The 27,717-nt window shown below is 37.6% G+C and overlaps 1 protein-coding gene across 1 annotated transcript in view; it reads left to right on the forward strand.

Annotated features, from left to right (window-relative positions):
• Nucleotides 1-27,717, forward strand: part of LOC124406506 (suppressor of lurcher protein 1) — a 334,769-nt gene that overhangs the window by 146,295 nt on the left and 160,757 nt on the right. Inside the window, exon 4 of the mRNA XM_046881944.1 lies at nucleotides 5,239-5,453. Within this exon, the coding sequence (XP_046737900.1) occupies nucleotides 5,239-5,453 (215 nt within the window). The remainder of the gene's footprint in view (nucleotides 1-5,238; nucleotides 5,454-27,717) is intronic.

A 27,717-nucleotide genomic window follows, 5' to 3' on the forward strand; every position in this document is an offset into this window, starting at 1 on the left:
TACACACAAAATCTAACGATTTAAGAGGGTTACAGCTTGGACGGTCTAAAATCGTACCTATTTTCAAGATTTTTTTTCTTTCATCTTTTCTTAAGAAAATGAAAATACTTAGAACAATCTGGAATTAAGGGATTTATCATTTATAGTTTCAAGAACGTTTTAGAATTTTTTCATTGAAATTAATAACAAAATGGTGGTTCCTAAAAATAGGTATGATTTTAGACCTTCCAAGCTGTACCCCCTCTCCCCCTCCCCCCCTTTCACCCCCTTTAAATATCCACGGAGGATAAAAGCCAGCCATCCTTTCTAAATTTTATCGTAGCAGGATTTTCCATGAATCACGATTCCTCCGCAGGCTTAGGAACGATTTTTTTCTATTTTTTCCTTTCATTAAAGGTAACGAAAATTTTCTCACCTCTGATGTAGTTGTCTGAACAATCTGATGTGGACAAAAGGGGTGAAATGAAAAATGTTTTCTTTATTCTTAAGTCCGCTTCCGAAGTTTTTCATTTCCGTTTCAACCTTGCTTGATGTACATTCGAAAGACTCGGTTGAGAATAATCCGCAAAGGTTTCCGTGCTGGTGTATAATTGATGACGAAAAATTCGCAATCCTGATATGATTGGTTCGGAAAATCTGCGTGGAAATCGCGTGGAAGCATAAATTTCAAATGTAATATTCGAAAAAGATTTTTTACCGTTGTCCCTTGGGTCTGCGACGTCTGGCATAACGCCAATCACACGAGCACTCTTCTTCTCACGTTATCGCGAAAACGAGTCTCGAAGTGCTAGTCTTCTTGCGAGAAATTTTTTCACATCTCTCTACACGCTTCGCTGCACTAATCATCCCTTGAAGCTTGTATAATAACCCATTTGCTTCAGTTGCACTTCTCAACGCACGTAGAGTTAAAGTTTTTGAAAACCGTAATGTTTCTCGATTTGGTTAGCAAATTATGGTTATTCGCACACAAATATCTCGGGCGAAGCTCGATTTCGAGCTCAAAAACTATTTGCTCCAGTTTTTGGTAACCGAATAATGTCAGTAATATATAATGTCACCAATTGTTCGCTTTCCGGAAAAACGACGGTCAGTCTTTTAGCAATGATCACTGAAACTACCTTTTTCAATGAAATCCTATGACTTGAAATTTATTCGAGGACAGTGCCAAGTGTCAAGGTTAGGTTCTTAACTTTTTGATCAAGGTCGAGAGTGAAAAAGGAGTTAGCAAAAATTATAACGTTGCTAGGAGCCTCCGTGTAGGCTAGAAAACCGGTATAAATCTTCGTTCAGAGTTGCAGTCCTCGTTTTTTCCCACCCTCCACCCTCGTAGGATATAATTTCACACCCTCGGGCCCTCGCTGACTCTGTTTCGGCATCTCTGCGCCACCGTCGCAGGTTTCCGGGTAACCATTCGACCTTCTTTCCCATCTTGTCCCCCGTCAACGTCTATGAACTATGGAGATTAAGGTCCATAAGGGTTCAATCACGAATCACGTCACGTGACAATTTTTCAGTTAGTTTTTTCTGACGATAATCTTAGGACAGGGTAGAATCGTTCGAAGTAGTGTATCGGTCATGAATGGTGTTGAGCAAAAACATGACCGTGGTTAAGTGTGTGACGATGTATTCAAAATAAACATCGAGGGTAGAAGGTCTGAGGGAATTAGTGAGGCAGTAGACCTACGACACTCGACGGCGAGAGGTCGGTTTCAAACTTGTGTAAACGAAAGTTTACGAAGTGCGTGTAAGGAATTAAATTCTAATCAGGTAATAAATCGATAACAAATCCGCGACGCCACTTAAACATAACAAACTAATAACCACGTGATGAAACAATATAGCACACGCGGTAAACTATTTATATTCAATCTTTCTTCAATACAAAATGATTTCTATACGTTCTACGTTCTTCATTTATTCCTCGTTATTCTATTCTACTACTTGTTTTTAATTGAATTCTATTTTTATCTAATACACTTTGCGCCGTTTATTTGTCTTCAAGTTTAAACAATCGAGACAAGTTTGTTAGCTAGCTTGCGATATTTTATTAGACAATTTATTGCACGCGTCGTCTGTTTTACACACTATCTTAAACTATTTTTTTGTATTCTTCTAAATGGTTTCTTTTATTTCATATTTAATCGTAATTAAAAACGTTAAAAGTGAGAGAGAAGTTGTTCCTGAAAAGTGTTTGGGATTTTCTTTGATCAGATACAGTGTGATATGCGAAGTAGAGTCGAGAATATGTCCGCTGTTTAGTGTTTACGGTTCGTTCGTGATTCCAATGCGTATTTGCGCAGTTGAGAGTACAGTGCAGTAGAATTTCGATCGATTGGAGAACCTGTCTGTACAAATCAAGGTGCAAGTGTCCTACAACAAGTGTTCTTGATGCAGATTGAAAGTGAATTTGGTAGTTTCTGTGGATCTGACAATATTCCTGAAGCTGAACAAATCAAAGTGAAGATTGTGATTCCGTGAAGCGATTGATTCGCAACCAAAAATAAAAAAAAAAATTGAGGACTAATCACGAAACACACGTAAGTTTTTACACACGACGAGAAAACGTTTTTCCTCGTAGCAATAACATTCGATTGCAAATTTCTCTTTCTATTCTACAACGGATGCGGTGTTACGCATCTCCAGAATTCGTCCTTGAAATCGTCACGTTTTACCCGCGAACCGAGTCCTAATCAGCACGTTCCTACATTGAAATTAACCGTTTAATTAGCCGATCTGTTTCGGTATGCTCGCTGCGACGTGAAGTATAGAGCTCCTCTGGGCAAGGCGTGGCAGACCAGGGTGGCAAGGAGTCGGGGACAATTGGCCTGTCGGAGAGACAGATGAGGCTGACCCCGGAGTCACGGGTTCGGAAATCCCAACTATCCTCATGTCCAGAGATTATAGCTGGCGTCAGAAGCATCACCGGAGGCGAAATCTATTTCGATATAATACTAAAACTACTACTAATAATGTTTTGAATAAGAAAACTTTGAAATTTCTACGGGGAAATTCATCAAATGTAAATATAAAGGTTTGGCTAATTGAATTCGCGGTCATTTAAATCGTCTGATAACCAAGTTCTGATTAGTTACTTTTCTTTTCTTTTTTCTTTTAGCGTTATTTGTTGGCAATCTTTCAGCAGAAATGCCCCTTCACGTCGGGTGATTTATTTGCGAAAATTTGATACAGAATTTCGTTAGACATACGATATTTTAAAGGTTTGAATATCGCGGTTATCTTTACATTCGTTGGAAATTGAATTTTTGCGAGTATTCGACAGGGTGAAAAGTTTTTGTTACACCCTCGGAATGGGATCAAACGTCAGAGACAAGGTATGAGGACTTGATCCAACTCAGTTTGATGATGAAAGAGTATTTGATGGACTTTGATACCTTCTGGAAATGTTTGTATTATAACGTATTTTAATTAAACTATAATGCTGTTTTTTTCTTTTTCAAAGTTATAATCCAGTTCAAATTAGGACCGTTAGACATAGTTTTTCAGATTTTAGATTTCAGTCCTTTTACATGAGCCTAGCTTTTACTTGAAAAACGCTCCAGAAGCCAAGTGCATAAATGAAATAAAACTGGATTATAAAAAAGAATCAATTCGATCCGACAAGCCAGTTATAAATTCTTTGAACATATCTAAAAGGAAAGAAGCGAAAGATTTTTTCTTGAGCCCACATTCTACCAAACGGTAATCGGAAACACTTAAAATTCGAGAATGCAAATTCGGTAAAGGAAATGGGATGAATCAGATCCTCTTCGCCTATGTATATATACAACAATTACAAACAATGGCTAAGCCGAGCGCAGATTAACATTCTGATGTCGTATTTACGCGCTCAGGATTACGCACACGATTGCAAAATAACTCTGAACACAGCTACGCGGAGATAAGTATATGTTCTACACCCACATAGCTGCACTCGAGCATTATCTCGTGGCATGGATTAGGCCAAGCTTACACAGGGTGTTGTTAGATACGAGGGGCTAAAAGAGAAGTCAGCTTTATCTCTCCTAATTGTGAGCGAGAAACTATACCGACGTATTAAATCATCCCGCCATTTTTCACCCCCTAAGAATTACGGCTCCTTTAAATTCTATTATAAATACTGGAGAAGCTAGTAGTTGGCATGATTTCTTAATTTATAATTTAAGCGTAATAAAATTTTGGCCTTTTTTTTCTCTCCAGACATTGTTTGTAATCATTGGTGCAAAAGTAATTTAGATGGATTTCTTACTTCTATCAGTAGTGTTTCTTGTTTCAATCGATTTCAGAATTTTTTAAGTATTTCAAATTTTGTATTTAATAGATCCATATATCCAAGCGTAGTGATTTTGATTGACCAAAATGTATTCTTCATTTTGCTGTATTACTTAAAAACTTGTTTGGTAAAATGCATAAAGTTACGTCAGTTCGGTTAAAAGTTTCATATTTTTTGTCGTGCATAATTCAGTATAAATTTCTAGTGATTTTGTCTAATAATTGATTCCATTCCCATTTATTTATAGAGTAGGTAGTAAATAACCCGTCAATTCTGTAGCTTTTAACATTCTGTCGCGCCTGGAATTACCGAACCGTTGTGCAAGTTGAAATATTAGATATTGATTGATTGAAATATGTGTGGAAAGTGACGCAGAAGCATCGCGTGCGAGCGATGGATGGTCGATTCCATCATTATACAGTCCTCGTGGAAAAGCTGTAGGAAAAAAAAAAAAAAAACACGTGGAGATCGACGCTTAAATAGATTTTAGGAGATTGGATCGCGTTCCGTCTACCAGAAATTCGGCATTGGAGATTTGCATTGCATTTGAATTTTTGCGAAAACAGGTAATGAAAGCAAATAACCATCAAACACACGCTATCCGCTTGAAAAATCGAGGGTACGTAAAGTGAAAGTAAAAAATAAAGCTCGAAGCAAACGGGAACCGAGGTAATAGAATTGAAACTTTATTACGTCTCGCTCGTGTAAAGAAGAGTTGAGAAAATAGACGAGAATTAGACCAAATAAAGAGAGAAACAATTGGATTAACAACTTCACTCCACCTTCTGCCTTGCGGATTAGTTAAAAAGTATCAACAACGAGCAGACAGCGTCTATCAGATTGAATCTTCGACGTGATCTTTGCGCATCCTCTTTTCCTGTGCAATGTACAAAAGGGATTTTCGAAGAAAAACAACCTCTGTAAACTTGAAGAATCCACAAAATGTGAGACCTTCTGGTTTGTTTCAGCTGTTCGAGTGGGGATTTTATCAAGGTGTTTCTCCACTTGGAGAGTAAAGGGGTCTCCGAGTACACACCCTGGTCCGGTCTTTTATGCGGAGGCTTGGCGGACATCCCGGCGATCCTCTACAGCTCTGGACCAGTACTTGTTCTCGAGTTGCACACAGAAGGGGCTTCGACCAATGCGACTGGCTTTACTGGCAGTTTTCGTTTCATCGACAGACGTGAGTTATTTCGAGTACCTATTGTTGAACGAAATACAACTGAAGCCTCAGACATTTTTTGCCTCTTATTGACCCGAACCACACATAGGCTTAGAGGTTCGCGTCCTCGTAGTCCTTGAATAAGTAAAAGTCGTTCAGACCTCGATCAATCGTGGTTCAATTTTCATTTGGCAATTTGATAAGCGACTATGAGCACGAATACATGACAATAATAATAATAATAATAATAATAATGCAGTGATCGATTAGTTTACATTCAATTTGTAGCTGTACATAGTCACTGCGTTGCCATTCCAACTATCATCAATAATCTTCCGGCTCACGGTCTGACGGGTATTAACCCACGATTCGCTGATCGCATTACTGCTATCGCGTTTTCGCTATCAAACACTGCAGTACTCCGCTGCATCGTCGAATAATTGCATTACTATTTGTACGTCACCTCGCCTTACCGGTCGATTTATATAAAGGTCGAGGATCAGGCGAGTGAAAGGCCCGAGATTGGAACGCCGAAGCACCCCAAATCCGATCTTTGGTCCTGTGCGTTTGACTTTGATGTCCGGATAAGACGCCACTCTCATTTTACATCTTCTGCAATTAACTTTCTTCTCTCTTTCGAGAGATTTAATCGAGTGGCTCTTTTCCGAGCACGTCTCATTTGTCAAAGTAAATTTGAGCAGTCCTTGTGCATCGGAATGAGAAGCGTTGGGGAATAAGAAGAAAAGATCACAGTCTTATTATTCCGTCCATAAAACACAGTTTAAAAGCCCAAAAGCATTACTACTTTATTTTCGTTCTTTTCTTTCTTACTTCCTTCTTCTTTCCTTTCTGATCTTCAATTTTGCCGGCCAGAAATCCGAGACGAAAATGTCACGGCTCTCAAGCTTGCGAAGCTTTTGTCCTTAGTCTCTGAGTCACCATTGGGGTGAATATTGCGGACGATGCTCGCGGCTGAAAGGGTTCTGCACGGATTTAATGCATTCCACTTCCGTTAAGCATCTTTCTTAATGACGTTATATTTATCCAAAATCGTGAAAACCGTGTCTATTGTCCTGTCCGTGCAGATGACTGGTCATTAAAGGACCTGCGACCCTTATCTTTGAATGCACACGTCGCAGGAGTTTCGTTATAACGTTGCCGCTTTTTTCTGTTCTATAATAATCGTGATTTATTTTAAACTTCGTAGAATAGAGAAAATAAAATTCAACTACCCCGAATTAAGTGCTTTTTGTTTTTTCGTGTCTAATATTGTTGTGTACATAAAAAAAATATTTTATCTCTATGCGAATTGTCTGTCTCACGAAAATTCTTTTTATTGCATCTGATGGTTTTTTTAGAAACATATTCTCAACTTTTGAAGAATAATCCGTTGAAAGTTTCCAGAGCTTAATACAGCTGCCGTGGCAAGTAAAAGTTGCATTTGTCATAAAACTCGGCTGCCAACGGTCTCTAAAGGCGTTGACTTTGGTAGACTGCGTATATATTGAAGAATGACAGTATTTTAGAAAAAATCAGCATTTTACCTAATTACAAAAATTAAAAGGTCACTTTTTGGTAAACTTCTTCGGACAAAATTGAACGTTGAAATTCAATTGAATGAACAAAAATGACTCAATTTCCGGGAACACAAATTCTTTGAAATTTTAATCCTCCCATCGATTATCGGTCATCAATTAATTCTGTTGAAATTTCGCAATATCGGTAACCCCAACAAAGTGAATTTAAAAAAATTCTAAACCATTCTTAAACGAGCAGATTTTTTTGTAAAATACATTTCTCAAGATTCAAAATTTTTCTCCACCAACAGCGATTACCACTGCGTTCAAAGTAAAATCCTGCAACATTTGTAGTAAAAAATATAGTTACAAAGGACATTTATTTTTTTTTTATCAAACGCCTTGACGTGTCTCTTTTTTTTCTCCCAATACGACACAGGATTCTCGAAAAACGCATAATCATCCTTTAATGACACTGCATATAGATTGGATAAGAGGGTAACGATGTTATTCAATCGGATCCAGATGGCCTCGTCGATCACAGATCGAGGATTTCGTCAATAGGGGAATCATGAAATCATGTGTAAAAGCATATATACATATATACGATTGGACTTGCGACCGTTGGGCTTAAAGCGAAGAAGGTATGATGCCATGACGGTGCGGCGAGGACCGTTTCAATAAAGGGGTGCCCTCGGGGAGTCCTGGGAATTTAATACCAATATCCGTCTCCCCGTCGCATCGCCTGTATGTTTATATATATGCGTGTGTGTGTGTGTGTATATTTTTCCTCAAGGAGTATATTTTTACCCTCACTTCTCAACGTCTCTATTCTCTTCTTTGCCACACGATTCTTAACCGTTTTCCGGTCACTTTTTCATCCTCGAATATTACCTAAGAATTGACCGTTCTCTACCCGATAATCGATAACCAACCACCGAAAATATTTTTACCCAACTTATTTTCGGGGCTGTTCATGTCATCCCCCCGGGGAGGGGTTAAAATTGAGGAGCTACTTCAAAATAGAGTCCGCTCCAGACCCCATTTTGATTTGACTATATATTTCATTCCGCACCGTTTCACCACTCCCATGTACCACCCTCATCTTTCGCGCCAACAATTTTTTTTGTTGTTTTTTTTCGTTTGTTTTGTTTCTTCTTCGTTTTTTCTCTACTTTATCTACACACTTGTGTACATACGTGTATCACCGTAATCGCCTCGCTGGCCAGCCTTGTCGAATGAACCATTTTAGCCACATATTTTCCCCCAAAGTGTCGAGTTTATTGCAGCCAGTACGCACTGGTGGATACAATTTGTACAATAAATGTTAAATGTTTCGTGCTGTGAAATTTTTTTTTTTTTGTTTTTTTCTGTTTGATTAAACCCGACTTTCAAATTAATGTTTTGTTGATTATTCGAGTATTTTCTAGTTCCGAATATAAAAATTCGTAACTAAATGAACGATGTACTTTTAAAAATTCTTTCGTACCAGTCTTTTAATGAGATTAAAAAGGTATTTGAATAAAAATTTTCATTTGTTTCCGAATTTCTAAATTTCTCGCAATTGTGTAAAAGAGAAACAAGCATTTTTCCATACAAGAATCTAAAAGCTCTTCTTCCACCTCCTCGGATACAGTATGAAATTCAGTCTTCATCCCGAACGAAATTCAGCTGAAAATCGCGTAATCGCAGCTCCGCCAAGTGATAAATTATAAAGAATGCGATAACTCTGTTATAATTCAACCGAAAGCGACACTCTCGCGCCGTCGACTCGTACGTCGGGTTAACGGCTCGACTCTGACGGGGATAAATATACGGATACTGAGAAGCGCAGTCAGTTTCTAGATAATACAGGCTTATCCCCGTACATTATATATATATACATTACCGCATTATGCATCGTGGATAGTATGCGGATGCACAGTGGCGAGACGTCGAGGTGCATGATTATGCAAAGCGGGAAGCGAATGCGGCGGCTTCACTTCGGTTCAGTTCAATCACGCCAAGGCTGGGTAATGCCCTTAAGATTGCTAGCTTATCAGCGCCACCCTCTCTCTCTCTCTCTCTCTCTTTCCTTCCCTCTCTCTCGCTTTCCTAGCCTGGTGCAATAGCCTCCGCAAGAAGCCGCAGAAATCCGAGATTCGCCGATGGGAGTAGCTTCGAGAAACCGGAAGGAAGTTACGATTAGTTGCCGGGCATGCCTCGCTGCATTCTAGTACCGGTAATTGCAATATCTATTTAGAGCGTGAACGTACACCTGTACTTTGGCTGTGTACATCAGCCCATCATCATTCATCCGATGACGTGACTTACGGAATGGTCTCATCGTGAAATGTTATAGGAATGAATTTTCTTACATATCGTGTACCAAATGCTAAAAGGATGTATTTAAGCAGTTAGATAGGATTTTGTACCAGAAGGGCGTATGAAACAAATATTCAAAGTTTCGTTATGAAACATAAAAAAAATGACTTACATAAATGAAGTTACATTAGAACAAAAATTGAGAATGATCGATTGAATTGTAGGAAGCGTGAAAAAATGGCAAATGGATTAAAGTTAAAGAAAATATTAAAAGATTTAGTGGAAATTTTTTTTTGCTCGGAATAGTTTTTAAATAGACAAAAATTTGTTTTATTTTCATTTGGCTACAGTTGTGATTGAAGAAAGAAAAAAAATTGTACGTCCCTTTGACATTTGGCACGCGATATAATTGGAAAATGTGAAAACTCCGTGGAGTCAGAATTGGAAATCGTAGATTTTTGGCCTGAATGATGTCCAAATATGCCAATTACAAGCATAAAAACGATACTTTTCGTCATCTCGATGCTTTATTCAAATCTAACGCAATTCTAGTGCGATTCGTCTGACTCTTTTGATCCCAATGTTGCCGCAGCTCAATCGTCGATTTTTCAAAAAACCTCGATATCGGTCAACCCATTTTATCGCTGAACGAAAAGAACATTAAACCGACATTTTACTCGGTCAAAAATTGCAAACGATCAGCGCTGGTATAATTACGATGAAATTAATTGTTGAGATTAATATTAACGTTCAAGTCAACACATTTAATTCTAATTCGGCAAGAACTAATCGATCGATACAAAGCAGCTTTGATTCAGCATCGGACAGTGTTTATCGTCAATTAATCTTAACGATCATCAGTTGCTGACAAAAATTGACGTCGCTTTTGTCGACTGCTTATTATGTAAGTCTGATAATCTACGGGACTTAGCGATATCCGTGCACGTTGATTGTGTATCCGCCATTTTAGGTATGCAAGGTATTAACGCGGGTGGCCTGCAAGTTTTTGTTGGTGAAGAGATTAGATTGGGCAGACCGATCCGCGCTTCGAGTCCTTGACCCTCGGAATCTCCAGCTTAATCTTTGGCCAACTTAAATTGGATTAGTAAGTTACTCGGATCGTTAGTCCTGTCGGTGACCAGTGTGGCGACTCTGCAACAAACTACTATTTTCAAAGCCCGCAATGACCGGTGTTAAAGTAAAACACGCCAAGATTGACGGATCATGCTAACGACGCGGCTGGATCTCGATCCACGGAACTCTGATTGTCAGGATCAATTCTGACCGAAATGGAAAGTGGGCAGCGTCAACTTAAGTTTAAACTAAAGATAACCTGAGGTATGAAATTTTTCTATTTTCCATTGAATTCTTTTCTTTTTTTTTTGAGAGAGAGAGGGAGAATCACTAGAAGGTGTTTTTTCATTTTACATGTGATAATTGAAGTGTTGAAACTAAGAAGAAATTTATTGAGATTCAGGCCTTAATTTTGCAGAAATTTTCGTTGCAGATACTTAGTTCGTAAATAATTCAGAGAATTTTACAGGCAAGAGTGGGACAAAGTTGGCCCCTTAAGAAAATAATGCCTAAAATCAGAATAAAATTTTTAGTTTTCATATAAACAATTATGTTAAAATATTATCTAGCTTTTTCTAAAAAAAGTAATCATGAATTCAAGTTCAGAAAATTATTAGACTTTGACGAGTTGAGAGTAAAGAACAACTTGAAACCCATTTTGCCCCATCCAGTAAAATGTAAACCGCTCGATTTGGAGAACTCAGAACTGAAAATTCTCGGCTGGATTTCTTCTCGTACAAATGGAAGCGGTTGTTTGCTTATCGCTAATGGAAACTCGGGAGAACGTCGCCCAAGTCTACTGCTTGCTTAATTACCGGACGGTTCGTACTAATGATTCAAGGCCATAAAATGAAGTGCTAGGACGAGAAATATAATTCACCGATATTGCTCGTCAATTTATCATCAGTAGATGTACGTCGATTCAAGCTCATGCCTTATTCTCGTAATTATTGTCAGTTCGTGCGAATTTTATCAAGGCTGAATATAGATAACAAAAAGAAAAAATCGACTCATATAAAGGTCTGAGAGAAATGCGATCCTAAAATATTTCGCGATTTTTATCATTTTAGACTACGACATCAAGTTTTGCAAGGAAAAAGTTCATTATTTTTTAAAAGAATCGAACATGATTGAGCCTTTTTTTTATCTAGAATCTAGTTATTCTTTAAATCAAATGACGACAAATCAATAAACCAAATTTCATCTCAGTCAGTCTACATGTTTTTTAGTTATTTTAACGACAATACAAAAAGTTTTTTCAAATTACTCAGAAATAGATTGTTGAATTGTTAACCGATTTTCAAAAATCATAAAAATGCACTTGACGTCCAGACGTTCATCTGAAAATGATTGGAAATCTTTCAAGATATATTCTTCTCAAAAGAAGCTCGATATGATAATTCTAAAAATCATTCAGCACAAAAAATAATCTAGTTAAAAATAAATTGAAAAAAAAAGACAAAAATGTGAAACTAAAAGTGGAATATGATCTTCTGGTTCTCCACAAGACAGTTTATATACCCGTATATACATATAATATATATGGCGCTACAGGACAGGAAGGGCGTGACGCGGCGAGGGAGCGACGCAGAAAGAGAAGCACTCGCAATTTTCTCATTAATTGTTGAATTTGGGCGAGATTGAGGCCGCAGGCGAAGTAACGTAGTAAATGAATTAGCCAACGGTGGTGTGAGCTTTCACTTTTCCCTCCCCATCGTGATAATATATCCCTTTTTCTCTCCTTCTATCCTCCCCTCGTTTCACCTGCCGGTGATGGCCTGTCGCCCAACTTTCAGTTCCGTCTATTCTACCCCCTGTAACAAAATTTTAAGGTAGTTTCGACGTAGATCATATCCAGCGAGTTTTACTCGTTTCAAAAGTGCGTTACGTACGTTTTAATTTTGCGTTATTCTGACTACAATATCGTTGAAAATAAATTTGATGAATTAAAAATTATTGTGAAATTTTTTATAATAATACCAATAAAAAATTAACGCTCTTATTTCTACGCAATAAGATGTACAAAAAGCTTATTTTATTTGTCAGAGGACAAGCGAAGCGAAGGCATAATTTGAAAATTACGTTAAATGCTCAGTCATCCGCTTTGTGTGGTTCACAATTTGCTTTGCCTTCCGGTTCGTGGATAATTCTTGGATAATTTGACGGTTAATTAAGCAGTTGTGATGATTTTAATGAGATTTACGTATTATCATTATCACTGAGGACACGAGCTTTGACGTTATTGTCCAAATTAATTCAACAGTCTCGTCTTAAAATTTATGATGGTTTCAGTCGACTGTTAGTCGCCAACTGTGTCACACAATTCTGTAAGACATTTAGTAACAGTTTCATAGCTGACTTGTTATTTATATCTGGAAACGATAATCTGAGCCTAGAAGACAGTGGAAATCATTGTGAAAACCTTTTTTGTGCGAATGTGATATTTGACAAATGTACAAAATTTACTTCTCGAGTACCTGTACAGAACAATTACGAACTTCCGTAATTGAGAAATTTCTACGTAGAAAATTGGAATCCTTCTGGAAAGGAAAGCCTGAATTTTTCCTGTTCATTTAGCGATTAAAAATAACAGGAAATAAACTGGATTTAATGGAAGGCAGAAGGCCATGAAACATGTTAAGAGAAGAGGATAAGAAGTAGAGAGTCAGAAAAATAGAGGATAACAAAACATTTATGTAAGCCAATGAAGAGGATTGAATTTGGCCAGTCGACGGCAGGAATAAATGGAAGCTGAATGAAGGACCACATGGCACAATATCCAGTGGAAACGCGGAGAAGGGAAAAATGTCTGTCCGAAACGTCGGGACGTATATCCACTCTAAAAGTGAAAAAGCGCTCGCTCAAGTACTACAAAGATTTCTCCAAGATGGACGCGAAACTTCGAGACATCTTAAGCTGAGCTATTGAGTAAAACGAAGATACTTGTATAAAGTGGAAGCCACTGTTGCAAATATATAGTTTAACAACCGTTTCACACTAGGAAGATACAAAATGGAAAAATGAAAAATTTGTTTTCGAAATAACTTATCACCGTTGACGTAACAAAATTTTTCCACCCACTCCGAAAAAGTTTCGAAAATGCCGAATTTCAAATTTTTTGATCGCAAAACTTTAAAAATCTAAAACTGCGAAATTGTGAATGATTGAAAATTTTCTGGTCCCTGAATTTCTGACTCGGTAATATTTCACCACTTTGATCTTTCTTTTGTTTTGAATTTTCGATACCTACTTTTACGTTCACTCTATGAAACCTTTACTTTTCGGAAGTTTGAAATCTGTTTCTTTCACTTTAGAAAGGCTAGAAAAATTGTAAAAAAATACATTTCCCGTTCACGTGAATTTTGAAAGCGATGCAAGATGGATCCGTGCCGTTAAATCGACGTCGGTGTCACATCGTTTTGACAAAATACGCGAACTAGGTAGCATGTATACAAAATTTACAAGTGAAGAAGGCGTATTGATAAACGAATGCGATATATGTGTAAACGTGAGTGGTGTGCGTGGGCGTCATCCATTCGGAACCGAGGAACGACGCTCGACTAGCGTCGTCGTCGCGACGCCATCGCGTCGCCGGCGAATTCGCCGAGCGAAAGAGCTAATACCCTCTTAAAGAGGGCAGCTTCACGGTAGACTGAATCCATTCGCCTATTCGAAATAGGGGCAACGTACGGACGTGGTCCTTTGGTTATTCAGCGTTCCCGACATTTCGCTTTTACATAAACGTCAGACCTCGCATCCTTCGCGTTTGCCTTTTGACACGCTTTTTTTCCATTCAATGATCACCAAATACGTGAAAAAAAATTCACCCCATACAGTTTTTTCAAACGATCCATAAAATTGGTTGCACGTACAAACCTTTTACACGGAGACAAATCTAATGCAAATCTTACATCCGTCGAGGGAATAAGTATGTGGAAAACACTTTTTTGGAGTCTATAAAAATCTAAAAACTGACTACTTTTTTCATTTCGATACGAGATTGGTCGATATATAATTAACAATCGATTACACTCTCATTTATCGTTTGCCAAATTTATACGTTTGCAAACTTGAGAATACTTTGAATGAAACTTGTCCGGAAACTGCGTTAAGATTATACCGAGTCGGGCTGTATTGTAGTTTCAAATCGAAGCCTAGGATGTGAATTCAACTGGAATCGGCATTAGAGGAGTTCGAAGAACGTTCATTGCGCACGTGTATACCTACCAACGTGCTTACACTCGGGGAACCACACGTTTGAGTTAACAGCGAGTGTATTTGGAGCTACGACTGGGTTTCGATTGAAATTATGCTCGCGAATTTCGCTCCGCACAAAGCTCTCTGAGACATATTGTTAAATTCACGTGGCTAGATAATTGATAGGGCTCAAGCTGAACGCGCGCCATTCAATGCCAATGAATTCCTTCATATTGTAAATTCTCTCACTCAATGTTGACTCAGAGTAAACGTGCTAATGGATCCGATCTGCTGTTTCTTTTTAAACAGTCAACTGCAGGTAGTTATAAGATAAATTAATCACGTAAATAAATTAGCAGACTATCAAAATTTAACCCTCGTTTCATTATTTTGACAAGAAACTAATTCCCTCCCGTAACTTTCATTAACAGACTTTTCTATAAATAAAGTTCATTTATACAACGCTTGGATTATGTTATATCGAAATAATAATCTTTTAGTTTGCGGTTATAAGTTTGGAAACGAGGCTCAACTTTATAGTGTTTTTGAACTTTGGACATTCGCGAATTTGCGAATAATTCTAGTGTAATAATTAGGAACGCGATTCTGCGTTATGAAATTTGTGAAAGCGATACGTGCATGTGACGCAATATCGGGAGCGATATCTCAGCCGAAATGAACGCCCCTCGACAGGCATAAAACAGGAATTCTAAATTCGCTAGGGTAAATTATTTCCAACAACTTCCGGCGTAATTTTCAACGCCCGTTTCGAACGATTGGAAAGGCATAGAAGCAGGAGAGAAAAAATTTTTTTGCATCGATCAATCCATAAATCAAGACCATTTCAACGACTTCAAATATACCCGCGGAAGCAGTTACTCCGTTTTTTCGATCTACCCTCTAATATCTTCCTCCGCGGATACATTTCAGCCCCCCCGCAAGGCTGCAGGCAATTCAACCTATAATTTCGACTCGGCCAAAGTGGGTTTGTATCCGAATGTTCGTTGAGAAACTCTCGAGTCGCCTGCGGAGTTTTCAGAATCTATAAGCTTACCGAGATGTATATCTAAAGTCACGGAAAATCTACGGTTTTATGAAACGAGTTGATTCTGACTATTATTTGTAAAAGGAAACATCGACTCGCTACATAATTTGGTTGAAATAAAACTCGAAAATTATTGTAGACTTTGGTGATTTTGTAACTATCAAAATCAAAACTTAAAGTGCCACGCTACTGGAATCTAAGAATTGAAGTCTCTTATTGAACAACGTCTCTCTTAGAGTTTGGAAAAACTTTGACGAACTCCCTGATTAGCTCCCAAAAAAAAAAAAAAAAAAAAAAACGTTTCGCGCTTTTTAATTTACTAACATTTCAACCTCTTCCCGTATTTTTGAGAATTTATGTTATCTTCAGCAAATATTCAAAAGATCCCTCTGCCGCACGCATGCAAGGCAACTTACTTATCATTAATATTACTTCGTTTTTCATTGACGCAATTTTGAAGTAAAAATAGCCAGAAAAATTTACGCGAGTGGTTGAAAAGCAAAAAACAAAAAGTAAAGTCTGACTGTCTAAAGGCAAAGGAGAACTTCTCAATTCCTCACAATATACCCCCAAGGAATAGAAGGCGCAGATTTTGTCGTCTGACGGTCGCACGCAGGTCGTGTCTTTAGTTAAGACGCTATCAGTCCTGATCCTGCTTATTTCCCGACTAAGCTTTAGCGCTCCGTCACCTCGTCAAGCTTCCGTTAACAGGCTCAGCCGGCCTTACGCTCTCGCGAAATAATTTTTCACCCATTTCCACTCCCGGGGACAATTTTTCCTCTTAATACAGCTCGGACTCTTTTGAAAGGATAATTCCCGGCCGAGTCAAATGGCGCAGATCAAACTGTGCTGGCACTTCATAGTCGATATTTACCGCAACGAATCGGAGAATCAACTGGGGTGTGGAAACCCCTGGGGTGGAGGACGAGTAAGAGCCCCGAGTGACGGAAGAGAGGAAAAAATGAAGTGAAACGGATTTGAAAAAGGTAAAAGTAAAGGGGAACCTCGCACTCCGCACTCCGGACTCTCGACTCTAGAGCCGAAAGCCAATACAAGTCGCAGCTCGATTCGCCACTGAAGCGTAAAGCGCGAGTGTTCGATGGACTTTTCCTGCACTATAGTCGTACCTACATCGATTACAATGTTCGCCGATCGGCGAGGCTCGGAACGACAATACGAATAAAGGTGAAAACTTGAGAGAAAATTTTTGCAAGGCTTTCTACAAAGCAAGAATCCGTCGATCGATCTTCTTCGTAAGATTGAAGTGAGTAACGTTATCGTGTCTGAAATTTGCAGTAAACTGCAATAAAACAAAACACAATTATATTTCAAAATCTCAATTTCCTCAAAGTCTTTGTAAAATTGAGAAAATAATTATTTGTTCTCCAATGTTACTAACTTCAATCTCGATAATTTGGCGATGACGATAGCATTTGCGAAATGTGTTAACAAGAATTGGGAAAGTCTCGTGTACCGATCACCTATATTCTAGATCCTTTATTGGACAACCGTTTTTCGCGGCTTTCCTAATTATCATCTCGTCCTTTCAAGGCGAGTAAGATAGAAGGAACCAATTCCGAGCGACTTAGTCCCAGTCTAGCTTCCCGAGACCGGTATTAACCCAATTCGTAACGGTTATAGTACGCCATTCATCTTTGCCGTGGAAAGTGCAGAGCTACAATATTACCCAGACTTCGAACGTGCAGGGAACCAATGAGAAATGCCCGCCAAAGGTTGGCTCCGAACTTCTTCTTGATTAGATTTTATCCACACGCGAATTTATTTCCTGGTCAAAGGCGCGTTGCATACCTTCTTTTCGATTTTTATTACATGAAGATATAAGATTTCTGAATTAGCGATGAGCTTTACAGACTCTCGGACGATGTTTTCACTCCCATTTATTATCAGTAGATATACTGTCTATCGTTTGACAAAATGGTGGCGTAAAAAACACATTATGCACCGGTAATTCGTAAGGAAAGTTTCCGATCAAACGGTTAAAAGCAATACCAGCGGCAAAGGCCATCCTTCTCTGACTGGCAGCCGACGCCCTTTTTGCTTCGTCTTATTTTCATCTCCTCTTTTTTCTTCGCTGTCTCTTTGTGTCCATGGCGTGAATAACGGTCAAAAGAGCGCTCGTTTTATCCGCAACCGCGGCAGGGATGCGAAAGAAAAATGAACATTTCGCAGGCTCGCTCGCCAAGACCTGTCATCAGGGAACAACTTGATCTTTGATATCGTTGCCCTGTTTTCATTGGGACGAGGGGGGGTGAATACAGAGGGTGGAAAGGCAAATGCCAAAATTGTAGAAAGTCCTGTAGGACGACTAAGGGGAATCATTCTTTCGTTCTCTTACACAGGGGTGCAAAGTTACGAACTTGGAGATACGAGGTGCGAAATAAGAGAAGATACTTTTGTCTAGATAGCTGAATATTAACTGGTTAGATAAAAAGGTGGGAATTTATTTTTAGACACTCGTGAAAATCGCCAAATCTTTTCCAATCCAATGGTGTAAAGTGCTGAATTCTATTTTACAGTCAATGTCATTGAACCTATTTATAAGACTTACTTACTGTGTCAACTTCAGTCTATACTAAATTGAATTATTTACAGAATTCTTATATATCTTTATTTCTTAGCTCGGTTTCAGATAAAAATTTAAATGTTTGTATTATTTTCTGTAAACGAATGTCTTTCAAATTTTCATTTGTCTTAGACGCTTGAAAATTATGGAAATAATATGATACAGGTCTATATATATATATGAAAGTACGATTTCAAAAACTGTTAAAAAATAATTTGTTAATAAAACCGTCGATCATTCCATTTTTTCAAACGGTGTTCGTTACCCAAATTTCTACACAATATGTAAGGACTTTTACAGCGAAGCTTTTTTTCAATTATTCATTCTTACAAAGGACTTTTTGATGGAAATATGCCACTTTTGAATATTGTTGTAATTGTTTTTCTCAAACCGTATCGCTTTCTTAGGTCGAAAACTCTTCTCCATTCCAGAGCTCATATTACATGCACGCCAAGCCCAAGAGAAATTTCCAACCTGAATAATAAAAAAACGTATCTTCTTTTCCGAGAATTACACCAACACCAAACGATCCCCACTCGAGTACTCGAATCTTAATACTTGAGTCACAGTGGCAAGCTTGATACCCTGTAATAGTTACCCAGCCCGATGAATTCACAAAGGTTAATACATTATTACAAATTTTATCTCCCCAAAAATATTTTCAGTGCAAAAATCTTCGTTGAGTAGACTAAAAATGTTTTCTCAAAAGTTTTCTCTTTTCTTAAAAAAAAATATTCAAATCAAAATACAATAAGTTGTACTTATTGTTTTGAATCGAGACATGGAAAGTGCACGAATCAATTAAATGGTTGTGATAATTCAACTTTTCCACAGGTTAATCATGTTTTCGTTAAATTCAACGGTACGGCTGCGATAGATTAACTTGACGGAATTCAGTGAAGTTTCGACGAAAAATATTGCGTGCAATGATATGCTATGAAACTTTTCCAATTCCAATTACTTCAGCTCTTCAACTCTTGAAAAGTTGATAACTTTTTTTTATTAATATTGCAGAGTCTGTTTATCAGATTCATTATCAGCAACAATTTTTCGGCAAAAACTTTTATAGACTGCTCAAAAAAAAAAAAAAAATTTCTTCTACTTCCCATCATATCTCGGTAAACTTTGACTATGGAGTCATCGATTTTCATCTTTGTTTAATGATTTGTGTATATTATCTTCAGTGAATTAATTATCTTCGTATATTGCCTTAGAATATTTTTCGATGCATTCCAATTGATGACGAAGGGTAAAGTTAATTCTAACGTGAATGGTCAATACACATTAATTGCGAGATGAAACATCCTTTCGAAAAGTGGCGTGAATACGTGTTTTTTTTTTTTTTTTTTTTTTCTTTCTAAAATTTTAATACCTATTCACATCGTGACTCCGTTTTCTTCAATATATATATGTATACGTGTATTATGCTCTGGAAATGAGAGTGTGACGCTGAAGGGAATTGCTACGAGCTCCTTATACTAGTGCTGCCACTACCACTAAGAGTGAATATTTAACGCGTAGACATCGCATCACGTAGGCAGTCGCGGTATCCACTTTTCCACAACTTATTCATCCCGAATGTTGATCCAATATTCCACGAATTCTGACTAGAATTTTCGCATTGCGGATTTCTGCTTTCCAAATCCCCTCGTTGGTGCTGCGCTGTAGTCACTTTATACTTCTGACATGTGGGTGGGGGTGAAAATCCCAAAAAACCAAATAGTCGAAAGCCCTAAACTGTCGAGATATGAATTTTAATAGAAAAATACCAGAGAAATAAATTATCTACAAAACAAGAAGATGCTTGTTATCGTTGGAAATAGTAGATCCAATCGAAATATGAAATATTACTTTTCTGTATGAGGACTGAACCATTCTTTATATACTCGTCGTGAGAAAAACCATTTTGATAAATAAACCATACAAAGAAAAAGTTATCATACACGCCGGATATTTTTTATAATATATTTCAGGGTTTATAAACATTTTTATTCACTTGTAGACAAAAAATTTTTTATTCGAAGCAAGCTAGTTTAATAAGATTCATTGATATTTTGCTTTTGAAACAATTAAAACCTTGCCAGTTTGTAATAAGATAAACGATTGATTTGAAAAACAATAAATCATCGTTCAAAGAGAGAGAAAAAAAAAAATAATGATTTTCGATTAATAAGACAGGTTTTATTTTTCATTGACCACCGTAATTATTTCATGAAAAATAACAGCCTCACTTTTAAATCTATTAATTATCTTCGTACAAGACATTCGACACGCGAATCGCCTTGAAGGGAGAAGTAAATTCAGTTTCGGACAGATCCTCGCTGAGTGTTATGCATACCGTAAGCAAATCGATGCCCAAGTTCGTAGGCAAATGTAATTCCCAAGATAGTAATCAATGGCACCGAATCCGTTCAGCTTCACACCTCATAAATTGTATTAGCACCCCCGATAGCTACGCCGGATGATTCCTCAGTTGAAATTTATACCTCGAATCAAGTTTCAAATAACCACTTTACATTCAGAGTATCATCCAGGGGACATTTTTCATCCCCGTTTCTATGCCTACATTTAATGCCTACACCTACACCTACACCGAAAACCATGTGCCACCGCCATTTCTCACTATCCAATTATAAAAGCCATCAGACTACGGGATATTCATTATCGCCCCCCCATAACTGCAGTGCAGCGTGGTTTAATCAGTCGTATTCACTGAACGAGTGACTTTTTCAATTCCTTAAAATCACACACACGCGACACTTTGGATCCATACTTTTTCTCTTCCCAACGTTTTTTTTTTCCTCTCTCTTTTTCTTTTCAATTTTCCTTCTTCATATTATATCTCCTTCCTATCTTTCCGGTGGTATTTTTGTTTTCTATCTCGCGTTATCTCGCTCTGTGTGCTTCTGCCTTTTGATTTTCTTTTTTATCTTCGTTATTTTATTTTTTTTTTTTTCTTCTTCTTTTCTCTTTCACTCCTTTCTGATCAAAGTAACGAAAACGGCGTCTCAGTGTATAGAAAACGTGCCTCCCCACGAACTCGAGTTCTTCTCCGTAGAGACTTTTGTGAAAATGATAAAACAAAAACTTTCCCGTAAACCGCTCGAGATCTTTTCTGTTTCCTTCTTCTTCTACTTTTTCTTCTCCTCCTTATTTGTTTCTCTCTCTCTCTCTTATTCCCTTTGTCCCTTTACGCGACCCGTTTGAATAGGTACCGGTGCCCACTTTATTCACTCGTAAAAATATCCCCCCGCGTCCCAACCTACTATTCTCAGCTCGTAAAAGAAATTATTATTTGTTTTCGGCCAATTTATCGTCGTCTTTGGAGAACGAAATTACGTTTAGCCTGTTCTGCTGCAGTCAGCGTTGCCGTCGAATATTTTCGGCACTTTCGAATTCATTTCGAACAACTTTTACATTCAGGGTGAAACCTCGGTAATTATTATGCCGGGCACAAGTTTTGTGTTATTGAAAAAACGTGCAAAACGTAGAGAGAGAAAACGAAAATACAGGGTAAGAAAAAAAAACAAAAAAACAACGGCAGTCATAAAAGAGAGAAAAAAAAAGGTAAAGGGCGAATTCGTTTTGTATTATACGTCACGTGTCAGCAATCTGCTCCAAAAGCCTCGCAATCCAGCGTATAATATTTCCATTTGCAAATTCATTTATTCAAATTTGTGATAATTGAATTTAGAGAGCCACAATCGTTTAGCAGACGGTGGTCAGTCTCAGAAACGATCGGATTAACACGCTTGTGATCTGCTCAAAGTGATGCATATAATACGTCTGAGTTTGGAATTTAAAATACATTTGGAACCAACTGTAGGTGGTTTGAAAAAAAGTAGGTACCGCGTTTGATTGACACGAGGCAATCTTGTTTAGTAAACAATTTAAGGCAACTACTGCAGGTTCAAAGGATTTTTTTCAACTCGTTAACAGCTGCTCTACAACAAGCCTTAAAATCTTCTTCTTAGCAGTTGTATTAAGATCTTAGTAGTTTCGCATAAACTACACCAGCCGCTAATTATTCTTTACTTTGTGATCTTTGTAGCCGCGCAGCATTTAATCCCAACTATTTGCGAAGACACGGAATCAAAGTGAATTCCACGTGAGTTGAAACGAAACGTTTAATTAACTTGGGTGAACAAAAAGAGAATGAAGATATCAGAATTTTTCTATCCCGTTTGAATCTAAAAATTATGCAATTTTATTTTATCGAGTAATCAGAAAGTCATATTATATTTTATTCACTATGAGTTTAATTTTTCAAACCCATATTTTGTTTAAATTCGGTACTCTGAAAAATATACCAAGGGTTGTTAGTCAAACGAAAGATATTGAAATTTCTGACTGTCGCAGGGCGGGCGCATTTGCGATTTAACAAGTTGACTGTTCATGAAAATTCGTTTATCGACTAGCCCGAGGGCTCAAGATCTCGGGCTTCGCAGCTCAAAGGTAGCGGTCCAATTATCAATTGTTCAAATAATTCGACAAGGGACGGACAGTTGGGGAGAGAGAGAACGTTAATTGAGGGAGGAAACATTTCGCAGGGTTTGCGTGCACGTCTATCTGCCTGCAGGAAATTTTTCTCCTCTAATCAAAGGAAATCTCCATTTCGTTTATGTTTTATTTTCACCGTTTGATAATGCAATTCTCCGCAACTTGCCTTGGGTAGGATTCGATTTCATCGAATATTTGCCTTTAAAAAAAGAAACAAGACGAATATAATCGACTTTTATGTTGTCAGCACCGATGATGTTTCGATAAACGTGTCAATTCTCAACGCTTGTCATGGGCAGGAGTGAAAAAAGAAAGCCTGTCTCGAAATGAAACGCAACTTGTACTCGGAGAAGAACATCGTGATTGAATATTTCAGTTTGGACAGTGGCAGCTTATTTCCCAGAAGACGAGCGAAAAGTCAAGTGACTTGAAAAAGCTGCCAGATCTGTGACTCTCACTTCTCACGCAAATCGCAACTTTTCTGCAAGCTTATCACACGACGCACAGAAATGCCACTTTGAGTTATAAACTTTGTTCCGATCCGCCGAGGATTTACATTGTCATTTGAATCTCATTAACATTCAATACCTTACGATAATCCCAAAGCCCGGATATTCTTCGTCGATAAAACCTTCGCCATATAAGTTTATCCAAACTTGATGTAACCGTAATGACATCGAAGAGGCTCAAAGTTCAAAATCTTTTGTTCATCTTTTGGTATGACGTTTTTGAATTTGATATTAAAGGAGAAAATTCTCTCATCAAAATAAGACCGGTTCAGTTCTCCCAAAAAATTAAATTACCAAAAATCTGTAAGACCGTCTGCGAAATCTACTTCCACAATTTTCGTCAGCACGATTTAAAGGCCGTTAAGGGTGAATAAATTTTTTTGAGAACTTGGACGTCTGTTTAGAATGATTGGATTCATCCTATCCAAAACATGTTCACTTCCTGCGTTTCGTCTATTCCACCCACGCGAGTATCCTTTCCACAAGACGTTCAATTTTTCACGTTGAATTTTGTTTCTTCGCGTAGCCGAAATTCTTCCACCCCTCATCCGTGCCTCGTAAAAAGTTAAAGAAGAAATAAATTCATGTTACCTTGTCAATATACTGATATAGCTTTAACAGTTTCCTGTTCATGAAGTAACGCACGAGATGATTAATAACCCAGGATCAGGCTCGAGTCCGGTGACGAAAAAGCAGTATATAAAGCGGATAAAAAATGTAAAATAAAATGTCAATTACGAACAATGAAAAGGAATCAACCAATTCGGATGGTAGAATTCTTTCTTCATTCTAAATGATTAATGAGGATTGTCCGGGGTGATAAATTGTCTGGTAAATATCGTATTAGCGAACCACTCAGGAAAGCTGGAAGCTTCATAATACCGCATTGTCTTTTGGACAATGCGCGTGGGCACCAAAATCCTACGAAGCTGGTACCGTAAGCTGTCACTATACGTGTATAATGTATATGTATACACACACTCTATATATATATATATATACAATATGTACACGTATATACACACGAAGCTCCGGTAGTGCCATGGGAACAGGACGAGGAAGCTCGCGCTTTCGAAGTACGGAGAAAGACTCTTTCCTCTGTCGGCAGTTCCACTTGATTTAGGTACCCTCGTGCAGCTAACAATAAGCTCAACTCCATGTACATACCAGACCAGTACATAATATCTATTCTCGGAATGTGTTTTATCACCAAAGTACTCGAGTTTCATTAAGATTTTAGAACTTCGCTTGTCTTATAATTGAATTGGCTGCCACCCTCTCTGCCCCCCCCCCCTCCGCCCCGCCCCCGCCGTCATAAAATGAACATTGATGCCTGTGTGTTTATTCACAATTTTTTTGTTTTTTGTTTTTTGCTCTTTTTCTTAAAGAAAAAATGATGTCGATTATTTTAACAGAGAAAATCTTTACTCCTCGAATCATGAAATTTTTTGACAAAATTTTCAAACTTCTCGATCAGATCTTAAATCTGTTACACAATTTTATTATCAAAGTTTTATTTATACATACTGTATATAGTACAGAAAATATAATCGTATTTTTAAATTATTTCAAAATAATTCCAGTTTTTTAGGAGATGGACAAGAACTTTTTGAAAAAAAAACCCGTGAATTGTTGAAGTTAAATTATATTGGCTAGGCTCTCGTAGCGAAGAGTATCCGGTGCTTGTTTTTTCGTATAAAAATGAGGACCGCGAAAGGATCCGGTTTAATTATCCCGCACAAATTTGCAAGCAGCAAGAATGATGCAAACAGGACTCTTCTGATTTCCTTTTTCCCGTTTTATCTCTCGTCCTTTTATTTTGATTTCTTTTTTTATCTCATTGCCATTGAGCCCCTTATCGAGGCCTCAAATATTGAGGGTGATATCTTCTGGTTCGGTATACCGGAAGCGGAAGTTATGCAGAGGGCGCCTTGAGAATAATTAGGTATTCCAGTCCCAGGACACTCGATATCAATTTTGCTTGATAATGCGCCCCTACTTAGTCGGCTTATTCACGTTTTCATTTCACGACGCGGTTTTTTCTCTACAGATATATAAAAAATGAATAACATACAAAAAAGTACTGAATCCAAATTTCTAAATAATATTTTAGCTAATCGAATTGAATTTCACGAATAGTTTTTCTTCAATAGGGAAAAAAAAATGGTTAAGCTAACTGTTCCAATTGAATTCACTAGTTTAAAAATTACGTTACTGTGCTCCGGTTTTTTTTTTTTTTTTTTTTGTTTTTCAACTCTACAATTACTTATTTTCTAAATTTTTTTTTGTCTTCTCTACAAATTTTCTATACAAAACTCCCGAATCAAATTTATCGCTCTGCTTTAATTAGAAATTTCATTTATTGTGCATACTTTGGCTCCTAGTTACTAATTATTTTGAAAGCTCGTGTCAGTGACCTTGCAAAATACACGCAATTGCGTTACATGTGCGCTTATATATATCGCATGAAAGGGTTGGCTTTCAGGTCACAGACCCTCACGGGCGCAACTGTGGTGCCAATTAGGCTGTGTGAGCATTGACGGTTTGACGCCTGTGCACAAACCACTGACGCAATTCTGTCCTTAGCAAGTAATGAAGCCGTAAATTCATTACAAATATGACGGATCATCGTTTGTCGTGAATGCGCCACGAGTGAATCAGATTCGTATATAAATTGTATGCTAATTGTGGAAATGTCTATGTATAATTCGCAAGTGAACAATGACGAGGAACTCAATATGCATAATCGATTTAGAGGAATCACGCTTTAATAAGCGCATGCGGTGACGTATTTCTGAACGATGTATATATATAATTATATTTATATATTATACATCAATTCTCGGCATTTTGGGAAAACAAGAATTGCAAGACAAGAAAGCATATTCGAATTCATAAACAAATAAAAATACCATCGTCATTTGGACGACAATTATCTAATCAGTGTTCGATTAACTTAAAATTCAATCCGATTGAAGAAGGCGAATAATTTCCACATCCTGTATAAATTTTTGTTTTAATTGCTGATTTTTCATCAAATCGCACGACGTTTAAGACAAGTGAAAACAAAAAACGTTCGTATTTTTCATTGACGTGAAGTTTACTGGATTCAAAAAACCGAAACTACAAGCCAAAAGACTGTGTGAAAAAATGAATTTCCTCGTTGTCTCAAAATTCAAGCCTGCGTATCGAAATCACCCTTGTTGATTATAATAAACCCTTTCGTTATTCCATGATAGAGAAAACGACAGAAACAATTTATTTTCGACATCTACGAACCTTTTGTCAATGTGTATAATTAAACTAAATTATTAATGTCTTCCGTGAGATAACTTGCGCGTGTATTATATAACTAAACACAGAGACGAAATTATTGGGGCCGTTCTTCGCACTCGCTTCGAGCCATTCTCGACCCGACTAAGCGAACTGGTGCCTTCATATTTCATTTAGAATTTATCCCTTACGCCCTGATACCTGTTACCACATCTCAGCTGATCCTTACCTCAAAAATATAATTAATATAAATTCAACTGCATCGTGTTAGGCGAAGAAGAATATTAATGTTTTTTCGATCTTTCTTTTTTCATTCTTTGCTCCGAGACTTGGGTCGGTAATTAATAGTAATCATACATCAATTTTTGCATGAAATTTAGGTCGCTTGATGGAAAAGTTAACAATTTAACTGTAGATCCTCATAAAATAAATACTTCTCTTGCAGCGAAAAATATGGCGCGGCGATGAACTTGGGGAAGAGTTTTTGTTTGGGGTGGGAAGGATTTTCGATGAAGAAATGATGCCAACGAGTCTCATGCGTGCCACTCCCTTGCGCATCTATGTATATGCTCCATTGGTTTCGCATACGTAAGATGATGGAAAAAGTTTTGGTATTCATTCCTATCAGAATGAAATATACATACCTTTACCCTAACAATTGTTCCTACCCGCCGCAGCTGAAATGAGCATTCTCGGCTGCTTTTGATACCTCAGGTATGCCTCTGGTATGCCATTTGAAGAATTTTCTCATATCGCTACCACATCATACTAGTCTTACATCTCCATCTCTCTCTCTCTTTCGCTCTCTATGTCTTCGCTGATCACTATGCATTCTCGGTTTCAAACTCTTTTCCTCATATTTTTTCATTTCTTGTTTTATTTCGAAGAGATTGGAACAAAGGTTCACAATTAAAGAAGATAGTGTTCATGAATTTACTTATCCGTTGAAAAAAAACAACAATGAGAAGAATAATTAGAGAATAGGGAAAGACAGAGGAAAAGGGAATCACATAAATAAGAGAAACCAAAACTGGTCTGAATACCAAGAATCCAAAGCGGTGGTTTCACTTTGGTCTAAAGACAAAATTGTAACTAGAAGAGCAGGTAAAAGTACATAAACATTTCGATAAAAAGGTTTCGTTTTCTCCAAATCTTAACACTTCCAAGTCGAATAAAACCATATCAATGAATCAAGTTACGTTTCCATCCGTTTCGAATCATTGTTTGAGAATCAAATTGAGATTCTAGCAAAAACCTCGTTAATAGCTTAGCCGATTATACT

This window comes from Diprion similis, chromosome 1, assembly GCF_021155765.1.
Source record: "Diprion similis isolate iyDipSimi1 chromosome 1, iyDipSimi1.1, whole genome shotgun sequence".
NCBI classification, from domain to species: Eukaryota; Metazoa; Arthropoda; class Insecta; order Hymenoptera; family Diprionidae; genus Diprion; species Diprion similis.